Source organism: Cryptotermes secundus, unplaced genomic scaffold (genome assembly GCF_002891405.2).
Source record: "Cryptotermes secundus unplaced genomic scaffold, Csec_1.0 scaffold125, whole genome shotgun sequence".
In the NCBI taxonomy this organism is placed as follows: Eukaryota; Metazoa; Arthropoda; class Insecta; order Blattodea; family Kalotermitidae; genus Cryptotermes; species Cryptotermes secundus.
This window is the reverse complement of record NW_019720162.1, coordinates 1,477,048-1,496,364: the sequence shown is the minus strand read 5'-3', so window position 1 is coordinate 1,496,364 and position 19,317 is coordinate 1,477,048. Positions and strand designations below refer to the sequence as shown.

Genomic DNA, 19,317 nt, shown 5'->3' with positions numbered 1-19,317 from the left:
ATTTAAGTCGGGGCAGACATTGACCCAGCGGATGCTCGAACCATGTACCTTCAGAACAGAAGTGAGATGGTGACATGTTGAGTTCTTTCATAACACGCACGTATACGCGCGTATTATTACGTTATTTTGGATGATAAATGTATTTATATTGTCACGTGTTTATGGTTCCGTGACTAATAATAACGGAATTTGGATCGGATCATTGGGTTCATTAACATTCTTGTGCAGTCTCACTTAATCACAATCAGTTATAATAACTCACAGTCAATCTTCAGCCGAACCCTTCTTCCTTGACTATCGAGGACTAGCTCCATTCTCGTTCTCGAGGCTGACCCATAGAATACATTCGTTCCCACGCAATGGCTATATGCGAACCACATAGAAAATAATTCTTCCTCTGTTATTGTATTTATAGCGCGTTGCATGGGGCAAGCAGTAGAATTGTTGTTTGAGGCACTATGCTACAAGCCGGAAGGTGGTGGGTTCGATTCCCGATTAGGTCATTTTATTTTTCAATTTACCTAATCGTTCTAGCCTCAGTATAGCTGTACGCTCGACACAGCCTTTAACAAAAGTGAGTACCTGGAATCTTCCTGTGGGTAAATAGTTGCCGGCGCGTACGCTGACAACGTCGCCTCCATCTGTAAGCCGACTGTCTAGAAAATGTGGGAGCCTCGACGTCTCACAGCCCTATTGGCCTCCACGGCCTGTTACAGGGATGGCTTTGGCTATTTTATACCTTTTTACAGCTCGTTGCATAGCAACGGAAGTTATCCGAGTGTTGCCTGCGTATTCTTTATGCGGGAATGTGTTATCGAGTCGTTGCCCAGCAGCGGGTCTGCAAGTAATGTGTAAATATGTAGCAGTTGTTTGTAAAGGTATGGGGGAGCGCGTATGGATTTGGGGGAGGGGTGGCACGTGCGCAAAACGTCGGAATCATCGAGGTAGAAAGTAAAGCTGGGGAGTGTTGTACTATGCAGTAATGACATGCGCTTTGAGAAGCAGTTGTCTCTCTCACTCTCTGGCCTCCCCTGCGCGTTTGCGATAGCTGCAGCACGCCTGTCTCCCTATGCCAGACGTTGACTACGACGCACTATGCAGTACGGTTACAGAACCGTTCTGAAAGTTTCGTATCCTTAAGTTCAATAGACGAAGTGTGTGACGGGAAAGTAGTGTTATAGCAGCGCGTAAGCCCCTCCCCTCTCTAGTTACCCCTCTGAGGTGTCGGTTTGTGAATTCGTCAGCAAAAACAAGCCACATCAGTCGTTGCGTGTTCTGCCACGGTAGAGCAAGTGTTTATATTTCAGTGTTGTTGTAGTGGAGGGTGAAGTTACCGCTGTTTCGCTACCTGTGAAATATTTTTGTGTGGAGGTCCCAGTATTGCCAGTGTTTAGGTAATGCTGCTGAGTGTCGAAATGTTTGTAGAGTGAAAATTGTACGTTTCTTCACTAGCTTTGGTGATTGAGATTTTGTGTTGAACGTAATGATTTTGTTACGGCAGTGCTTAGAAGGAATGACAAGTTAGTGTCGAGGAATTCATACGGTACTAATTGTAATTCATGGAAGACTTAGTAATTCTATGTTTTCACGTTACAGCTGCATTTTCGTTATAGTTCCTGTTTAAGGTTTTCAGAACAAACAGTGATTATCTCTAAATAGTATTAACTGACCGGTGTTTTTAATGGAGATTCTGTGCGGCCTATATGAGAAGTAAACTGGTTTACTGGTGAAATTTAAGGTTCTCGCGCTAGTTGCTATGAAGATTGGTTTTGGTTTGTGACGCCGTGTAGTCTGGTATATCATTAACTATTGTCTCTGCCTTCGGGATCTAGAGCGTGTCTTCAAGTTAAAAGTCAAAATTACGCACTCGACGCTAATTTTATCTTAAATAGGCGTTCTGTTCTCTAGATAACATTAATATTGTTGTGTATTAATTCCTGTTTCGTAATCTGAAGGTCAGGGCTTTAAAGCTGTGTCTGAAGACGTTATCGTAACGAAGTTTTTTTTTTTTTCGTACCTTAAGCCACAAACGCGTCCTTCCACGTCTTTTCCAATTCATTCTTCACTTTCAGCTTGTCATTCGACGTTAGGCTTACGTAGCTACTGATAGATTGAGTTGTACAGACTACGCAAAGGACCAGAAGTTACTTTACTTTGTAACGAGGCAGTAACTAACTGATTTACAAGCTTTCCCAATGGAACAGCCCTCCTTGGGAATCTAGTAGTTACTCAGCTTGTTAATACAGGAAGAGTTATATCTTCTGGGATATAACATCCCATAGTCCGTTGAAAGTCAGCTGACGTTTCAGAGAAACATTTCGCCTCCATCTTCAGGGTCGAAGAATAAGCTGAGAAAGAAACCTGCGTGAAGCAGGTGGCAAATCTTACACAGTCAAGACAGTCGTAGCATTGCCTAAACCTGATGGTTTGCATCCAGATTTCGAGAGCCCGTCGCTGGTCCCTGTTCTGAGTGAAATAAATTCAGCCTACATCTTCGTTAAAAACAGTTTTAATATTATCCTCTCATTTTCGCATAGGCTTGTAATCACCCATTATAGAACTTAATCGAAACCTGTCAAATAGTTTCTGATGTGAATCATACGGACAGACGGACAGACACAGTATGATTGTGCATTATTTTCTTCAAGTTTTGTAGAAGAATGCACAAAACCTAAATTAATACTGGCACTTTAAAGCATATCCATCTCGTAATATAATCAGAACTTAATATTTTTGTGTCTTTAATGTCGTTGTACACACTTCTTGGTGTTAGTCCTTTGTCTTGACATTGAACACCATAATATTTCAAGTTGTCACGTGATAGAGTGACTATAGACGGATGTTGGATTGATGACCGGATTCATTGGACTCCTTGATACAGCGTGTGACTGCAAATTGCAATTCATTATTACACACAGACGTGCGCGCTTGTGTCCACAGTCAACACATTTACTAGCCGTTGCTCAGTAGCGGCTTCCAACGGCGGATGTCTCCCTTCCTCTGGGTTCCCGAACTATCCGCATACCTCAGCTACCAGCTTCTAACAGCAACAGTTCACTAACTCACTATCTCAGTCGCTAACCAACCAACTCAACTCATCTGTAACTGTCCTGCTTATAACATCTCGGCACGGACCGCGTAGAAAACATAGCTTCCCTTCATTTTATTCAACTGTTGCCGTGGAAACATGCTTGTTTGCGAAGCCGTTACTCAGTAACGGCTCTGTCTGCTGGCTTCATAGTTCTTACCTTGAGTAAACATGCCACATTATTTACGAACAAGTCATATTTTTGCCATACGAAATTCGAGGAAGCATATATCCGAGCTAACACTTTGTAGTATGAAGATATATGGGGGAATGGAGATATAGCTCCATTATTCTTTACCTCGGCACTAGATAGAGGTGAGTGGTCAGCTTCACGTCCTGACCGCTTTACCCCCGGAGATGTAGTTTCCGGTACTCATTGGATAGGACGGCGGGTTGGTCCCTACCAGGAATCGAACCCCGGCCACCCAGCCCGCCGCTGTATCGACTGAGCTATCCTGACTCCAAATAATTAATACGCGCTCTTCGCCAGAGACACACCAGCTTTCCTTGTTAGTATTACAGCATTTGTCAGCTGAAACTTTAAAGAAACAAAAATACTCAAGTTAGATTAAGATTTGTTCGTGTAATTGGAAGTGAGGATTTAAATCTCATCCAAAAACTGTACCTCAATGTTGGCGCATCGCTTTAAGAGGGGTAGCATATTGGCAAAAGTAAGGGGTGGCCTGAGTTAGGTCCACGGCAGGAAATAGGAAACAGACAAGAAACCGGCAGAAAAGTGACAGTTGTATTATTATGTTACATGTCATAAGATGATGAACGGTTGTGGTCTGTTGTCAGATATTTCTCGGCCCGTTTTGCAGTGACACATAAAAGCACACGAAATGCTTTCCGTTATCTGATTTTCGTGCTCCAGCCAAGTGCTTTTTAAATGCGTGTCCTCGAATCAGTCGTACTCATCACGAGTGTCTGTCTCACAACGCTGTTAAAAAGTAAAAGTAAAGATATCCCTGTAACAGGCCATGGAGGCCCATAGGGTTGTGAGACGTCAAGGCTCCCATATGATCTAGACAGTCGGTTCACAAATGGCGGTGAGGATGTCAGCCTTACGCTCCGGCCACCCTTTACCCCCCAGGAAGATTCCTATTACTCATTTCTGTTATAGGCTGAGTCGACCTTAGAGCCATAATGCCGATGAAAGGATTAAGTCAATTGAAAAATCCAATGACTTTGCAGCTTGTAGCATAGTACCTCAATCAGTGAAGCTATCGCGTGGCAACGCTGTCAGTATCTACTCCATGGCACATCGTGGAATAGTACGATGGTATATGGGTGATGAATGGAAAACGATTTGGCGTAATCGAGGTTAGTATCGTCCTCAAGGGAATGAGGAAAATCGCGGGAAACGTGTCAAAATTACAGGTGTCCCAGACAGTATTAGAACCCAACACCGCCCTAATATGTATCTAGAGCGTTACCGCTACAGTAACCAGCTCGCTGGTCACAATAATGAATTATGGTAATGAAACAAGATGTGTTTTGTAAGATTTGAGGCTTTCACGGCGGTGACTATGAAGAAAGCAGTCTTCCGGGATTTGGCACCGTGTATATGTGGTGTTAACCGACGTTTCGGAGGAACGTATCTCCCCCATCTTCAGGGTAGAAGAAAAAGTATAAGAAATCTGCAAGCGACAACACCGTGAGAAACGGTAAAGCAGTAAAGATGGGGGCGATACGTTCCTCCGAAACGTCGGTTAACACCACATATACACGGTGCCAAATCCCGGAAGACTGCTTTCTTCAAGATGTGTTTTGTTTTCAAATATTTTATCAATAATATTTAACGACGGGCATGTGGTAGCGTGATTGGTTTGGGGCACTATGCTACAAGCCGGAAGGTCGCTGGTTCGATATTCGATTAGTTCATTGGATTTTTCAGTTGACCTAATCCTTTCAGCCGCGCTATGGCCCTGGGGTTGACTCAACCTCCGACAGAAATGAGTACCAGGATTCGTGCGGCTTGCCAACGCGTAAGGCTGACACCGCCATCTGTGAGCCGATTGTCTAGAAAATGTGGGAGCCTCGACGTCTCACAACCGTATGGACCTCTATGGCCTGTTACAGGGATAGCTTTACCTTTATATACCTGCACTCCCCCATATGTCTTAATGCCATAGTACTTTAAGCACAGAGGGTTTATTGTTAAATCGTAGTTATAATTAGTTATAAGTTACTGCTTAATTTGGTTAACATTAGTTAAAACGTTTGTAACTTTGCAACTGATATTTCATGTTTCTGCTACTCCCTTGTTTTCTTGAATTGCGATATCAATGTCAACGTTTATTTAGAAAAGAACGGCGAAAAGTCCCCATGATTATGTATGTGAACTGAAAAGAACTAAGAAGGAACGGTCTGTTTCAAGGTACTGTTTCGACATAATGGTGAAATGACTGACAAAAACCAAGTTTAGTTTCGATACCGACAGCACCTCAATCCAAGTCACACGCGTTAATGTTTAAATTGGTAGAGGTAAAGATATCTCTGTCCGTATAATTGCAATAAACTCTCGCTAATCCGGATCGAAATATGAGAAGTGAAAAATTTGGCATGTATGTTTTTTTAATTCACTTAGTGGAGTCCAACTGGGTCCACTCGGCACGTCGGCCACTGATTGGGCTATTGTAGCCTGACCCGGGTGATTATGATAATGGAGAATTTGGTGGAATGAAGATTGGCAGGGGAAACCGAAGTGCTCGGAGAAAACCCGCCCAGCGGGTCCACCGCAAATCGCACTTGACCAGACCCCGGGATCGAACCCGGGCCGCCGCGGTGGGAAGCCAGCGACTAACCGCTTGAGGTGTGGCGCGGCCTGGGCATGTATGTATGTTTGTAGGTCTGTGTTGTAGAAGCTTTCTACGTAGCAAGCCCGGTTGTGGAGCCCGAAGACAAGTTTCAATGATGTACGAGTTGTTAGTGTGTGGGTATTGGTATGCTATTCCCGCCATATATATTTTATATATAATCATGCAATATGGCGTATGTGTTTCTTGTCTAGGCGTATATACTTATGTTTACTGTGTTCTAAACTGTGCGGTGGTTTGATGTAGATAAACTTGTCACTGGATGCTTGGCGTGCAGCGTACATGAGTCCTGACTTTTGACTCGGGTTGTACTTGTTAAAAATAAAATACTCGAGAGAAGTGGGTTGTTTTGGGTGAATGTCGTCTAAGATTGAAACGAAAACAGGACAACAGCGACCAAGGACGTATTTAAAGGCCTGTTTATCATTTAAGTCCACTCGTCCTTGAATGCCAGGAAAACGCTCGTAAAGCAGCGTTCAGTTTTCGAGATTGGGACAGAATTCAGTTATAAAGAAGTTGTAAATGTAAAAGCGATCCCCGAACTAGGAAGACCTTAGCATTTAATGGAAGTGAGTGTTTAGATTCACGCCCCTACCGCTCTTCCCCCGGCGAAACAGCCTCCGGTACACATTGGGTAGGGGCTGGGGGCCCCCCCACAATCGATTTTGAAGATTTATTATCTGTCTGATTCGAATCCCGAGTCGTCACTGTACCGAGTGAACTTTTCTGATCCCTTCGGACAAGGCTTTGGAGCACGCCTCGTAACGAAGTCGTTATTGGTACTGTGCTTATTCTATTATCGTGGAGCACTCCTTTCTGAAGAATAGTGAGATCGCGTCTGTTTAAAAACTATGACGTAACCTCGACATTTCGGATCCCGCCGTGTTTGTAATTACAGACTTACAAACAGTATTGAATCCATAGTGCGAAGATATGAGCATGCGGTAGAGTAGGTACAAGCCGAAAGGTCGCGGATTCGATTCCGATGAGGGCAGTGGATTTTTCAATTGACATAATCCTTCCAGCCGCACTATGGCCCTGGGGTCGACTCAGCCTCTTAACAGAAATGAGTACCAGGAATCTTCTTGGGTGTAAAGGGCGGCCGGCGCTTAAGGGTGACAATCTCACCACCATCTGTGAGCAAATTTTCTAGAAAATGTGGAGGCCTCGACCTCTCACAAGCCAGTGGGCTTCCACGGTCTGTTACAGGGATAGCTTATTTTTGTGTGCATTTCTCATATCATATCTGAAACTTCGATCTCCGTGGAGCAAAGTCTTTGCTGAGAAACAAATAATCACTTGTACCTCGACTTCGGCCAACATCTGCGCTATACACAGGTACAGTTAGAGATGTACTACACAAAAACTCTTTACTGGTGTATGCTAGAAGACTGCGCAACAAATATTATGGACATTGTAACGAAGAATTATATCCTCAGTGCTCAACTAAGTGACTTGTACGCGTGTCGTTATTTTGTGCAAATTTTAGTAATATTTAATCATTTAATTTTTTTAAATTCCCTTAGTGGGGGGTAGAGCCCAACTGGGTCCACTCGGCACGGCGGCCAGCGATTGGCCTATTGTAGCCTGACCGGGTGATTATGATGATGGAGATGGAATGAAGATTGGCAGGGGAAACAGAAGTACTCGGAGAAAATCCGCCCCAGAGCCACTTTGTCCACCACAAATCCCACTTGACAGACCCGGGATCGAACCCGGGCCGCCGCGGTGGGAAGCCAGCGACTAACCGCTTGAGCTATGGCGCGGCCTTATCATTAAATATTACATTTAGGATTAATTATAAGGCTTTGAAACAGTAGATATGCCAGTGGATCAATTAGACTGAACTACATACATACTAGATGTGTATTTCCCCATAAGATAGAACTGTGTGAATGTATTGTAGCAATTCATTGCCTGAAGAAGGCACATATGCGTTGAAATGCCTTGCTTACTGAATCTGGTGGATGGTGTATGTTCTGTGACTGTTTCAATATGACGGAATAATTGTAAAGGTAGGATTACGCACCAGGGGAGGTACTCACTATCGGAAGTTTCTCGTGTTTTACCTCAGGGTCTCCGGTCCACTGATAGGACAGTACAGTGCAATATTACGACTCGCGAAGTTTTTGTGTCATTCGTCCCACACATAATTTTGTAAAAAAAAACTTTTTTCTGCTGTAATAAAACACAAAACTTTGTTTAAAAACAATATTTTCAAAAGTCTAATGGTCAGAGTTCCTAGCTACAGATTCAGAGGTCCCAGGACCGATTACCGGCGCTTCCAGATTTTCTGAGAAGTAGTGGGTCTGGAACGGGGTCCACTCAGCCTAGTGAAGATAATTGAGGAGCTGTTTCAAGGAAATAACGGCTCCGGTCTAGAAAACGAGAATAACGACCTTGGGGATCCGTTGCGCTGACCACGTGACACCATCTATCCGCTAAAGTTGGCACTAACCTCGTCGACAAGCGGCGGTCTTTCTGTCGGTATATTTCGCTTGCGGGCTACGGGCCATGGAGTTTTGTTTTTTCTATAATCATTTAACCGACCATCATATACCACCAGCGGGATTCGCCCTACACGTTGATAATTTGAGTAAGCACATGAGTAAATAAAGAATTGTTAACACGAAGCTCTAAATTGTCTTCATATTGTTGTGTTCTGGGTTATGACACCGTGTAGTGTGGCAGGTGAGTGCTATTATTTCGGAAGAACGCGAGGCAACACTTCAGGACGGATGGAGGCATCTTGTTCCTAAGTTGAGCTCGTCTGTCACACTGCACTGTGTTGTAACCCAGAAGACAGTATGAATATTCATTGTCATGTGGTTCTCATAGACGAAATTGTATGCCTGTTGCGCAGTGTACGAGGGAAAGTCAGTGAATGCCGGTTGGGCATTGCCTAGGTCGTTCTTATATATACATGATTTTTAAATAAAGTCTAGGAAGCAGAGGACCGCCTCTGTGGTCTAGTGGTCAGAGTTCCCGGGTTCGATTCACGGCGCTACCAGATATTCTGAGAAGCAGCGAGTCTGGAATGGGGTCCACTCGGCCTCGTGAGGTTAATTGAGGAGCTATTTCAAGAAAATAGCGGCACCGGTCTAGAAAACCCGAGATTAACGGCCGTGGGGATCAGTTTCGCTGACCACGTCCCCTAAAGTTGGCACTAACTTCGCAGAAGAACGGCGGTCGCTCGGTTTGTATATTTCGCTTGCGGACTGCAGGCCACGGAGTTTATTATTATTTTCTTTGTTTTATCTAGGTAGCAGAAGCGCATGCTCATATTTAAAGGCTTGTTTGAGTAGTCAAAATGACGACCGTGCTTAAGGGTTTGCTATCGAAGAGTTGCGTTTTGTTGTGAGTTTTTCTTAAGTGGGCGAAGGGACTCATTGCAAAGGAGATTCTTAAGAAATATTTCCTACTTCTGGTGGAAAGTGTATCACGTAAAGCGGTTCACATCTGGGTTGAGGAACGTGGCAGACGTTTCGGTGATGGCGAAGGGGTTGGAATGGAGATACGAAAGTGAGTGAGACAACAGTCGAAAAACTTCTGCGCTGCGGGTTTCGATGCACTGGTAAAGCAATGGGATAAGTGTGTCAGTGTTGTTGGGGGATATGTGGAGATATGGATGATTTTTTCCAAGTTCGAATGTCACACGTTTTACTTTTTCTATCCGTTTGTGACCTACTTGACTGATTCTCCTCCGTAGTGAAGGTGTTTTTGTTATAGCTTTGCTGCATTTCACAACTTTTGCTGATGCTTATGCTGTGAGTTCTCTTTAAAATAACATGTTCTCCTTTATTCGAGAACTTGGAACACGAATTGCCGATAGCATTTACTCCTCCTCCGTGTTCATGTACTCCACCGTGAAGTAGTGTGTACTTTCAACAGACGTGTCTACTGCGCTCACGTCCAGTCCGTGTAAGAAAATGTTGCCAACCTACATAAGTGCATCAATATGTAAGGGAATAGCACAGTGACTAGGCTACGCGCTGGAGGGCCTGGCAAAATTAATTGTAGCAATATATAAGGGAATAGCAAATTGACTAGGCTACGCGCCGGAGGGCCTGGCAAACAGCGTAGCAATATGTAAGGGAATAATAGCACAGTGACTAGGCTACGCGCTGGAGGGCCTGGCAAACTTAAGTGTAGCAATATGTAAGGGAATAGCACAGTGACTAGGCTACGCGCTGGAGGCCTGGCAATGGAAAGCGGGTTATCTCTTCTTCACAGCGTTCGAATCGACTTTGGGGCCCACCCAGCATCCTATCCAGTGAGTACCGGTGATTCTTTTTAGGAGGGTGTGAAACTGACCCTTCATATCCATCTTAATGTAGAGGTTAAGGCGGCGCCATAGCTCAGGCGGTTAGTCACCGTTTCCCACCGCGGCGGCCCGGGTTCGAGCCCGTGTCCGGTCCTGTGGGATTTGTGGTGGACAAAGTGGCACTGGGGCAGGTTTTCTCTGCCAATTCTCATTCCACTGACTGCCCCATACTTATCATCTACCATTCGGGACTGGTACAATAGGGACATTAGTGTCTCACGTACCGAGTGGACTCTCGCCCCACCTCAAGAAAAAAACACTGACATTAAGAACGCGTTAAATTATGCTCCCATTCGTGTTCTTACCTTGGCCCTTACTTAACGACAGAGACAACTTTTATTGGCATTACCTCCTCCAAGATGAACTTATATTTAGGCCTGTGTCCGTCTGCTTGCTGAAACAAACAATTCCGATACTTTATAGGTTACGTGGCTTCGTTTCCTAGTCGCATGATAGTGCTACAAAGTTTTGGAATTGTCTATGTGGAAAAGAGGCGCTGCCTATTTCTTAAGTACGTTTCAGGAATGATATCACATCGCGGAATTGGGCCCGTGACGTCACGTACTCATGGAGCGATCTTTCTTGAGAACAGAATAGTACACTGCTTTATAAAATCGGTTTATATTCATATCGAGCTATGTTAAATTCTGTCTTTATTATTATTATTATTATTATTATTATTGTCAGCCCAGGTGTGCACTCGGTAGCGTAGTTGGTTGAGGCACTATGCTACAAGCCGGAAGGTCGCTGGTTCAAGTCCCCATGAGGTCATTGGATTTTTTCAATTGACCTAATCCTTCCAGCCGCACTATGGCACTGGGGTCGATTCAGCTTCTAACAAAAATGAATACGAGGAATTAATTAAATAATTTTCCTGGGGAGTAAAGCGCGGCCGGCGCGTAAGGCTGACAACCTTACCGCCATCTTAGAGCCGGTTGTCTAGATAATATTGGACCCTCAACGTTCACAACCTTATGGGCCTTCACGGCCTGTTACAGGAATAGATTTACTTTTTTACTTTTACTTTATTGTTATTGTTGTTGTTATTATTTTACTGTAATTGGGTATTCACCCGGTGGCAATAGATCTTACACTGATACAGACAAGGAGAGACTATAACATAAAGGGAACAATACAGAACAAAGCACATACAGTAATATGTTTGGGGCTATGTAGACTCAAATAGACAGTCTTATGGAAGAATACCGCCAACATGATGGTACCGACTTCTATCCTGTGTTGCAAATACAGTATAGTAACTTCCTAGTGATCACGTAGCGACGAAAGTGTTTCCCCCTTCTCTCTTTCTGCAGTTCGTAAGTATCCAGTTTCGATTATGTATTGTCACTTGTATTAGTGACTAAAAACGGGGTTCGGATTCGTAATTTGATTTACTAACCACCTACATGTCGTAACTACAAATAATTATTACTCTCTTGCTGATTTACACTATTTACAGTCACTTCACACTAATCTTCTCAGTCTATTTCCACTAGTCTTCACTATCCGTTTCCTGGCAACGGATTTATAACACAGGGACTATAAATGTACCACTAAATTACACACCCCCAATATCGATGTACTACAACCTATGTAACGTCACACATTAAGTCTTCTAATTCTTCTTCTGGCCACACTGCTGTTCCCTTGGAACTTCGGAACTCAAGTGAAGTCAGTTCCCATTCCCGTATTCTCTTATATCCTTTCGGCACGTATCATGCACAGAAAACACAGCCTCTCTATTCTTGCATGGCGCAGACCACACAGAAAACACGTGTCAAGTGTCAGACTGCGAGTTCATTGGTCGGTTAGCAGCCCTGAGCGTGACTCGGACGACATACAAACACAGCTTCCTCTACTGTTGCGTGTTGTACTGCGTTTACAGTGCTGTTGCCTGGCAACGCGTTGATCAAATCCGTTACAGTATTAAATCATCGACTTTTTGTTCCTGAACTACACTCGACACAAGAGCCGAGATATCGCAGTCAGTATAGCGACTGGATGATCGAGGTATCAGAATTAGAGTCCCGGTAGTAGTCAACAAGATATTCCTCGTCTCCACGTTGTGCAGGCCGGTTGTACGGCCCAATGAACCTTTACCGGGGGTAAAGTGGCCGGAGCGTGAAGCTGACCACTTACCTCCAACTAATGCCCATGTCAAGAAAACATGGGTCTATACATCCACGTCCCCATACGTCTTCATGGCGTTGTGCTTAATTAGTTAAGCACAGTATACAGCGGGGTCAGTTTATCGTGTTCTCATGATACACAGTTGTCTAACGGACTGCAACAGTAGCTTATGTAGCATTTGTTTTAAATTATTAACAGGACAGGAAATGCGCGAGGTGCGGGCAGAAACTAAGTTTAGAAGGCGTATGATGTCGCAGTCACACGACCTGCACTTGTTATATGGGCACTCCGATTTGGTGTTCATTGCTGGTGACACTGCTCGCCGATACGCGTGCCCTGGGGGATACAGGGTTCAAAGTGATGACGCAGCTACTGCGGTGAAACAATAGCTGAGCGGACGAGTTCCGGACTTATACAGGAAGATGGGCCCCACGAAGACTCAGCTGTTAGCAATTGTTTCGAAAAATAGTAGAATTACTCTGCATTTATCATTTCAGGGATTTTAATAAAGGAAACCTCGATCTTTGTGCCTGGTGAACTTACCTCCTGACCGACTCTCATACGAAAAGTGTAGTTGTTTCTCTTGTGATGGGGTTAGACTGGTTCCACTTGGTACGTCGGCCACTCTTTGGCCTGTTGTACCAGCCCCGGCTGATAGATGATGATGTGTGTAGAGCAGTCGGTGGAATGAGAATTGGCAAGGAAAACCGAAGTATTCAGAGATAACGTGCCCCAGTGCCACTTTGTCCACCACAAATCCCACTTGACCAAACCCGGGATCGAACTCCGGCCGCCGCGCTGTGAAGCCAGCGACCAACCACCTGAGTTGTGTCATGGCCTGACACTATCTTTAAGCTAGGCAACGTCTATTATGTTATCAACTGAGAAAAACAAAAGCGGTTGCTAATTTTTGACGAAGATTGTACAGACGACCTTTTGCCGAAAAATTTCCTCTAGACAGCAGCGCAACGTAGTGCTTATTGTTATTCTGCCGAATTTACTATGTTTCTAACTTATTAGTGCAGCGGACCAGAATGAGACAATTCAAAATTACGATGTTAATCTAAATATATCTGTCGCTCCAGAACTCTTGAAGTTACTGAAGTCAGTCATTTCTGAAGAAATTGGGTCGACATTTCAACGTGCTTTTTGCTAATGGTGTACATTTTCAGATATTATAGCGAAACATTCTTGTTTCCATGTGTAGAATAGAATAGTAGGGGTAATCCCCCAGATCTATAGGCTTAGGTATACCTTGCAACCTGAAACCCAGACCTACTGTGGCATCGCATTTCTCCCCGCGGCTTAACAGTCACTTGAGACAGAATGCCGTGAACACGCACGCCTTTGCACTGGAATCATGAAATAAATTAACCCCTGTGTACTTTCTTGTACATGTTCATGACACGTTCTTCTACTTTTCGAACTGGGGTACAGTACATCATACCTTGTGCAGATAACTCTACGAAAATAAAAATCCCTTCATAAGTAAAGGTAAGGTAAAACATAAAGTTGTCTCTGTGCTTAACTAATTAAGCACTACGCAATGAAGGCGTATGGGGGAGTGGATATACTCGTATATCCACATTTTCTTGACCGCGGCACTAGATGGAGGTGAGTTAAGTTCACGCCCTGGCCGTCTTACCCCCTGGGAAAGAGCTCCGGTACCAGTTGGCTGGGAGGTTGGGTGGACACCAGAGCCGGTCTGGACGACGTGGAGAAAAGAAAATTCTTGATCTTACAGGGACTCGAACTCCAGCCCGTAGCCAGTCGCTATACCGACTGCGCTATCCCGGCTCTTTCCCCGTGTAAGTATGTTTGAAATTCCCGGAAGCATGTTGAAAATGGGTTATAAATTATGAAGTATATAATATTAAAATGGATCATAGAGAGATAGGATGGGGTGGTATGGACTAGATTGATCTGACTCAGGAGAGGAACCAGTGGAGTGCTCTTGTGACCATCGTAGAGAACCTTCGGGTTCCATAAAATGCTGGGAAGTTCTTGAGTAGCTGCACAACTGGCGCTTCTCAAGAAGCTCCGTGAAGTTAGTTAGGACTACGTCACTGACGGTGACATACCCTCGCTTTCCTGTTTCGCATTTAGGATGTATTGGGTGCGAATCTCGACCCATAAGCTGACTATCGTGATAGATATTTCTCGTGTTTTGCTCTGTTCCTCTCGCGGGATTTTTAGAATAATAAGGAAGGAAGGAAAAGAAATATCATACTTATGGATACAAGGTACTTCACGTTAGGCCCACCTTTCCCGTTGTAAGGTTCAAATCGCAAGACAGACACTACACTGCCAGTTTGCATATTTAAAGCTCCATTTTTTTTCCGGCCGTTCGTTAAAGTATTTTGCCGTACTTTATCTTCATCATAGAGCGAATTTCTCCAATTTGTGGCATGAGTTTTCTGTTTTAGACAAGTGGCCAGAAATCTGAGCAGGAAACAGAATTAGAATTATAAGCAAATATATGCTATGAGATTGAGCTCCCCAAATAGTCCTGCTTGTTTTACTAGCCCCGTTGATGCGTATGGGGCGTTGGTGGAGTTACTGGCAAAAGAAAACCGAAATTCTCGGAGAGAAACCCTCCCCAGTGTCACTTTGTCCACCAGCAATCCCATATGGACTAATCTGGGATTCGTCGCGACCCTCTGCAGTGAGAAACCCGCTAATAACCACCTTTTATTAACAACCTTCCTGCTATTAACCACCTTTTATAAATAACCTCTTAAGCAGACTGTAATCCAGAGGAAGCAGTCTTCTGGGATGTGGCGCCGTGTAGATATTGTGTTAACCGACGTTTCGGAGGAACGTATCGCTTCCATCTTCAGGGTAGAAGAAAAAATTCCGCAAGCGAAGAACCAGCGTGAGCAGGTGCAAATAGAGTCCATGCCCGTCTCGCATAGCAACCCTCAAGCTTAAGGGTTAATGCCCTCCCATTAACCTTGCCTTTTTCCCCCGAAACAATATTCTATACCTGCTCTAGCCTGCTACCTGCTGGCCCACCTCCCTAGACCTTTCTCCTCTCCTCTCTACTGATTTCTCATGTTACCCCTTTCACTTTCCTTCCTGCTCTTACACAGCTGGGTTCATTCTCGACATTAGTCTATTTGCACCTGCTCACGCTGGTTCTTCGCTTGCGGATTTTCTTCTTTTTCCTTCTACCCAGAAGATGGAGGCGATGCGTTCCTCCGGAACGTCGGTTAACACAATATCTACACGGCGCCACATCCCAGAAGACTGCTTTCTTCGTAGTCACCGCCGTGAGAACCTCAAATCTTACAGACTGTAATCCTTTTCCGCGTCAATCAGTTTCAGTCTGTTAAAGTCATTTTTTCACTTTAAATATTTGGGCTAGAGATGTTTCTGCATAAGCCAGGTTTATGTTTAATCCAGCTTCTGTATTAGTCGGATTTTGTTTTATTTGCTCTTTGTCGAAATGGGGATGTCAGTGGACACGGGATAAAACTCAATACAAGTTGGCCATTTTTAAACTGGCACAATCCTTACAGACATCTAACCCTGTTTAAATTGTTCACTCGTCCATCTTGTATATTGGCCACACAGAAAAGTGACTTATTTGTACCAGTCTGCACAAATGCAGATGTCTCCACACATCTCTTTCTTGTATATAAATGCCTGCTAAGCATTCTTCTATCGCTGCATCGGCGGTAAGCAGTTCAAGTACTGCACTGTGTAGTTATGCATCCCGCCATGTGTCATGTGCTTTGTATCTTTCACACATTTACTTCAGAACCACCGATTTGATATTCATTATGTAGTTGAGGCACTACGCTACAAACTGGAGGCTCGCGGATTCGATTCTCGGTTAATCCATTGGGTGTTTCAGTTGACATAATCCTTCCAGACGCACTATGGCCATGGGGTCGACTCATCCTCTGACAGAAATGAGTACCAGGAATCTTCCTGGGGTAAAGGGCGGCCGGCTCGTTAGGATGACCACGTCACCTCCTTCTGTGAGCCGATTGTTTAGAAAATGTGTGGGCCTCGACGTCCCACAACCCTGTGGGTCTCCACTGTCTGCTACAGGGATAGCTTTACAGCATTCTGCTACAGTGTAAGGAACAAAATACAGAGCATGAAAAGAGTAAATCGGTGTCAGATGTAACACAGTACCATAATTGTGTGGTTGCTATAGACAGAAATTGGAAACTTTAATATTATTTTCCGTAAGTTGGTGAACGTAGGGTCGCCACTGCACATGCTCACGGAGCGAGTGAGAGTGGAACTGCGCAAGCTGAAGGTCCTGTTCGCTGGGCAGTTATAGTCTGAGGGCTGCCGCGGTTGTGTGTCGTTTTGTATAGTCCGCGAGGTTGTATTTTCGCGTAGTTCGACAGAGGGTTGGGGGACTAGCGTCCGTGAGGTCCGCTGGATTCAGTCAGTCGGTGCTGTAACGCAGTTGTTAAATGACGCAGCGTGGCTTCCACGCGCATGCATAACACTTGCTGTACAGACATAATTTTATTGAAATATACCTGTAATTCTTATATAATCTCTGGAAAGATTTCTGTCTCTTAACCTATTTTGTGACTAACTTGGCGCGCGTTCGGTTGATGTCAACTGATGAGTTGATATGGTTAGTGTTGTGGCATTATTTCTCCATTCCAGAATAGCGTCTGTTATCACTGTACATATAGATTTATACCGGTTTCCTTCGGAACGTGATCACGTGACCCGCTTCGTTAAGGACAGTATATCTAACCAAAGTACAGTTTGGTGTTTATGAAAAGAAGGCATTGCTCTCTAAGTGTGTTATTTTTATTACATTCAGTGTACTGATGATTATAAATGGCTTCATGGATTCGCTGTGTGTGTACTAATATGGATTGGTGCATTATTAAGATGAGAATGTAATATAAACTTTTTCTATAACCGTGATTAAAGTGCAGTGTAGTGCTTCTTTTAAGCAGTCAGTGTTATTCGAGTGTAGCAGTAAAACCTTTAGTATAAGACTATGTCCGAATGTGAGAGTTTTATCAAGAAAATTGTGTTGCTATGATGGTGGAACGTGTCGACGAATCTCTCTTCATGTATCGCAAACCTGTGTACAGAGTGTTCCAGTACCTTGAAACGTAAGTGCAAATCATCTCTATGCTATTGGTGTGTGGGAAAACAATCCTGAGGACAAAATGTAATGGAAAAGTAATGCAAGTCTGTTGTTTAGCCCTGGGTAGGCGACTCAAGGTCGTTCAGTCAGCACGGCGTTCAACCTCTTCAATGTTATCGCACGTTTATATGATAAACCCTCACTAATCCGGACTAATCGGGAGGGATCGTCCGGATTAAGCGATAATACAGATTAGTAAAACAAAAAGTAGCCCTAAAAGACAAAAAGAAACTCAGAACACAAATAAATGGGAACATTTCATGACATAAGTAGTACGTGATGAAAATAAATAACAAAATATCACTGTAGAGCCTGTAGTTAAAAACTTTAAAAAGACAATGCATTTATTCATCGATAGAAGACTCAGAAGTTGTACTTGCTTTTGAACGTAATAATGCAGGTGTGAAGAAGCTGTCCACTTTTGTCTGAGCAGACAAGTGACTTCTGATTTCCTAAATGTGTCTTTATGTACTCAACTATGAACAGAGTTTTTAATTTTTTATATTTCTATCCGGATTATGCGACATTCGGATTAACTGTACTCAATATTAGCGGGGTGGGGGCACGCGGTAGCGTAGTTGGTTGAGGCACTATGTTACAATCCGGAAGGTCGCGGGTTCAAGTCCCGATGAGGTCATTGGATTTTTTAAATTGACCTAACCCTTCCAGCCGCACTATGGCCCTGGGGTCGACTCAGCCTCTAACAAAAATGAGTACCAGGAATATTCTTGGGCGTAAAGGGCGGCCGGCGCGTAGGGCTGACAACCTTGCCGCCGTGTATGAGCTGATTGTCTAGACAATGTGGGATCCTCGACATCTCACAACACTATGGGCCTCCACGGACTATACAGCGATACCTTTACTTTCTTTTTACTTACATATTAGCGAGAGTATAGTGTACATGTTTTTCTGGCGATATTTTTTGGTGAAAGGCAAACCAAGAGTGTGACTTGCATGGTTTTTCCGCCACTCTGTATTACAGACTGTAGAGAGAACACGTAAGATTGCGGTGGCTAGTGAGTGACTGCAACTGGAACCACGTTTTATGATTTTTAACGATTATAGGACTAAAACTCAATTGTCGATTGACTGGAACTTCAGGGAGCTCCAGGCTTATATTCTCGGCCCAGGCAAAGACTTAAACCGTAGCTGTTTTTCTCCACATCGTTTCCAGTACATAATTCACTAGTCACTATATATTCTGAGCTACTAAATAGTGTCGATAAATAAGCTATAAGGTATTCATTAAATGAATGAACAACAGTATATATATGTTCTGTGCTATGTAGATAATTTTCGTCCACGCTGTGTAGACGTAAAGCTGTACGGATTCTCAGCCTCTGTAGTAAACCCATGTAAGCGGCCAGCATCAGGCTGCGGGGAAAGCTTCTTCTAGTCCTAGTTTCGTAGTCGGCTGGTTGCGACTCTGAGCTGGTCTCGGCGTCGCGACAGCAGGTACATCAGTGCCACTGGTGGACAGCGGACCATTAAATTGCTGCTGGTCTTGGCCAGCATAGTCCTTGGTTTCGGCCCTCGTCGAGACCCATGATATGTTTTGTTCTTTCTAGACATTTCTGTGGTTGGAAATGGGGCCTCCTCTTGGACGAGAGGAATCAGTGAATCTGGCGGGAATCGAACCTCAAGTATGTACAAGGTGTCCCGGGAGGAAAGGTCAATATTCTGTTGCTCGTCTGTACACTGTACAGTGTACTGTACAGTGNGGAGGTCATAGTATCGGTCATTCTAAGCAAAAAAGTGTATATGTACGTGTATTGTTCCGAACGGTTTCAGAGGTAGAGCTATTTAACTGTACAGTTCC

The 19,317-nt window shown here is 44.1% G+C and overlaps 1 protein-coding gene across 6 annotated transcripts in view; it reads left to right on the top strand.

The window, feature by feature from the left end:
* Positions 1 to 19,317, top strand: part of LOC111866996 (focal adhesion kinase 1) — a 412,509-nt gene that overhangs the window by 65,761 nt on the left and 327,431 nt on the right. The window contains exons 1-2 of one of the 6 annotated variants that reach the window (XM_033752556.1): positions 1,271 to 1,394; positions 17,000 to 17,463. The exons of 2 other annotated variants lie outside the window; for them this stretch is intronic. In XM_033752556.1, the coding sequence (XP_033608447.1) occupies positions 17,387 to 17,463 (77 nt within the window). In that variant the 5' untranslated portion in view covers positions 1,271 to 1,394; positions 17,000 to 17,386. Of the gene's footprint in view, positions 1 to 1,270; positions 1,395 to 16,669; positions 17,464 to 19,317 lie in introns of those variants that run through there. 3 more of the 6 variants (XM_023856446.2, XM_023856437.2, XM_023856427.2) reach the window with 3 other exon arrangements.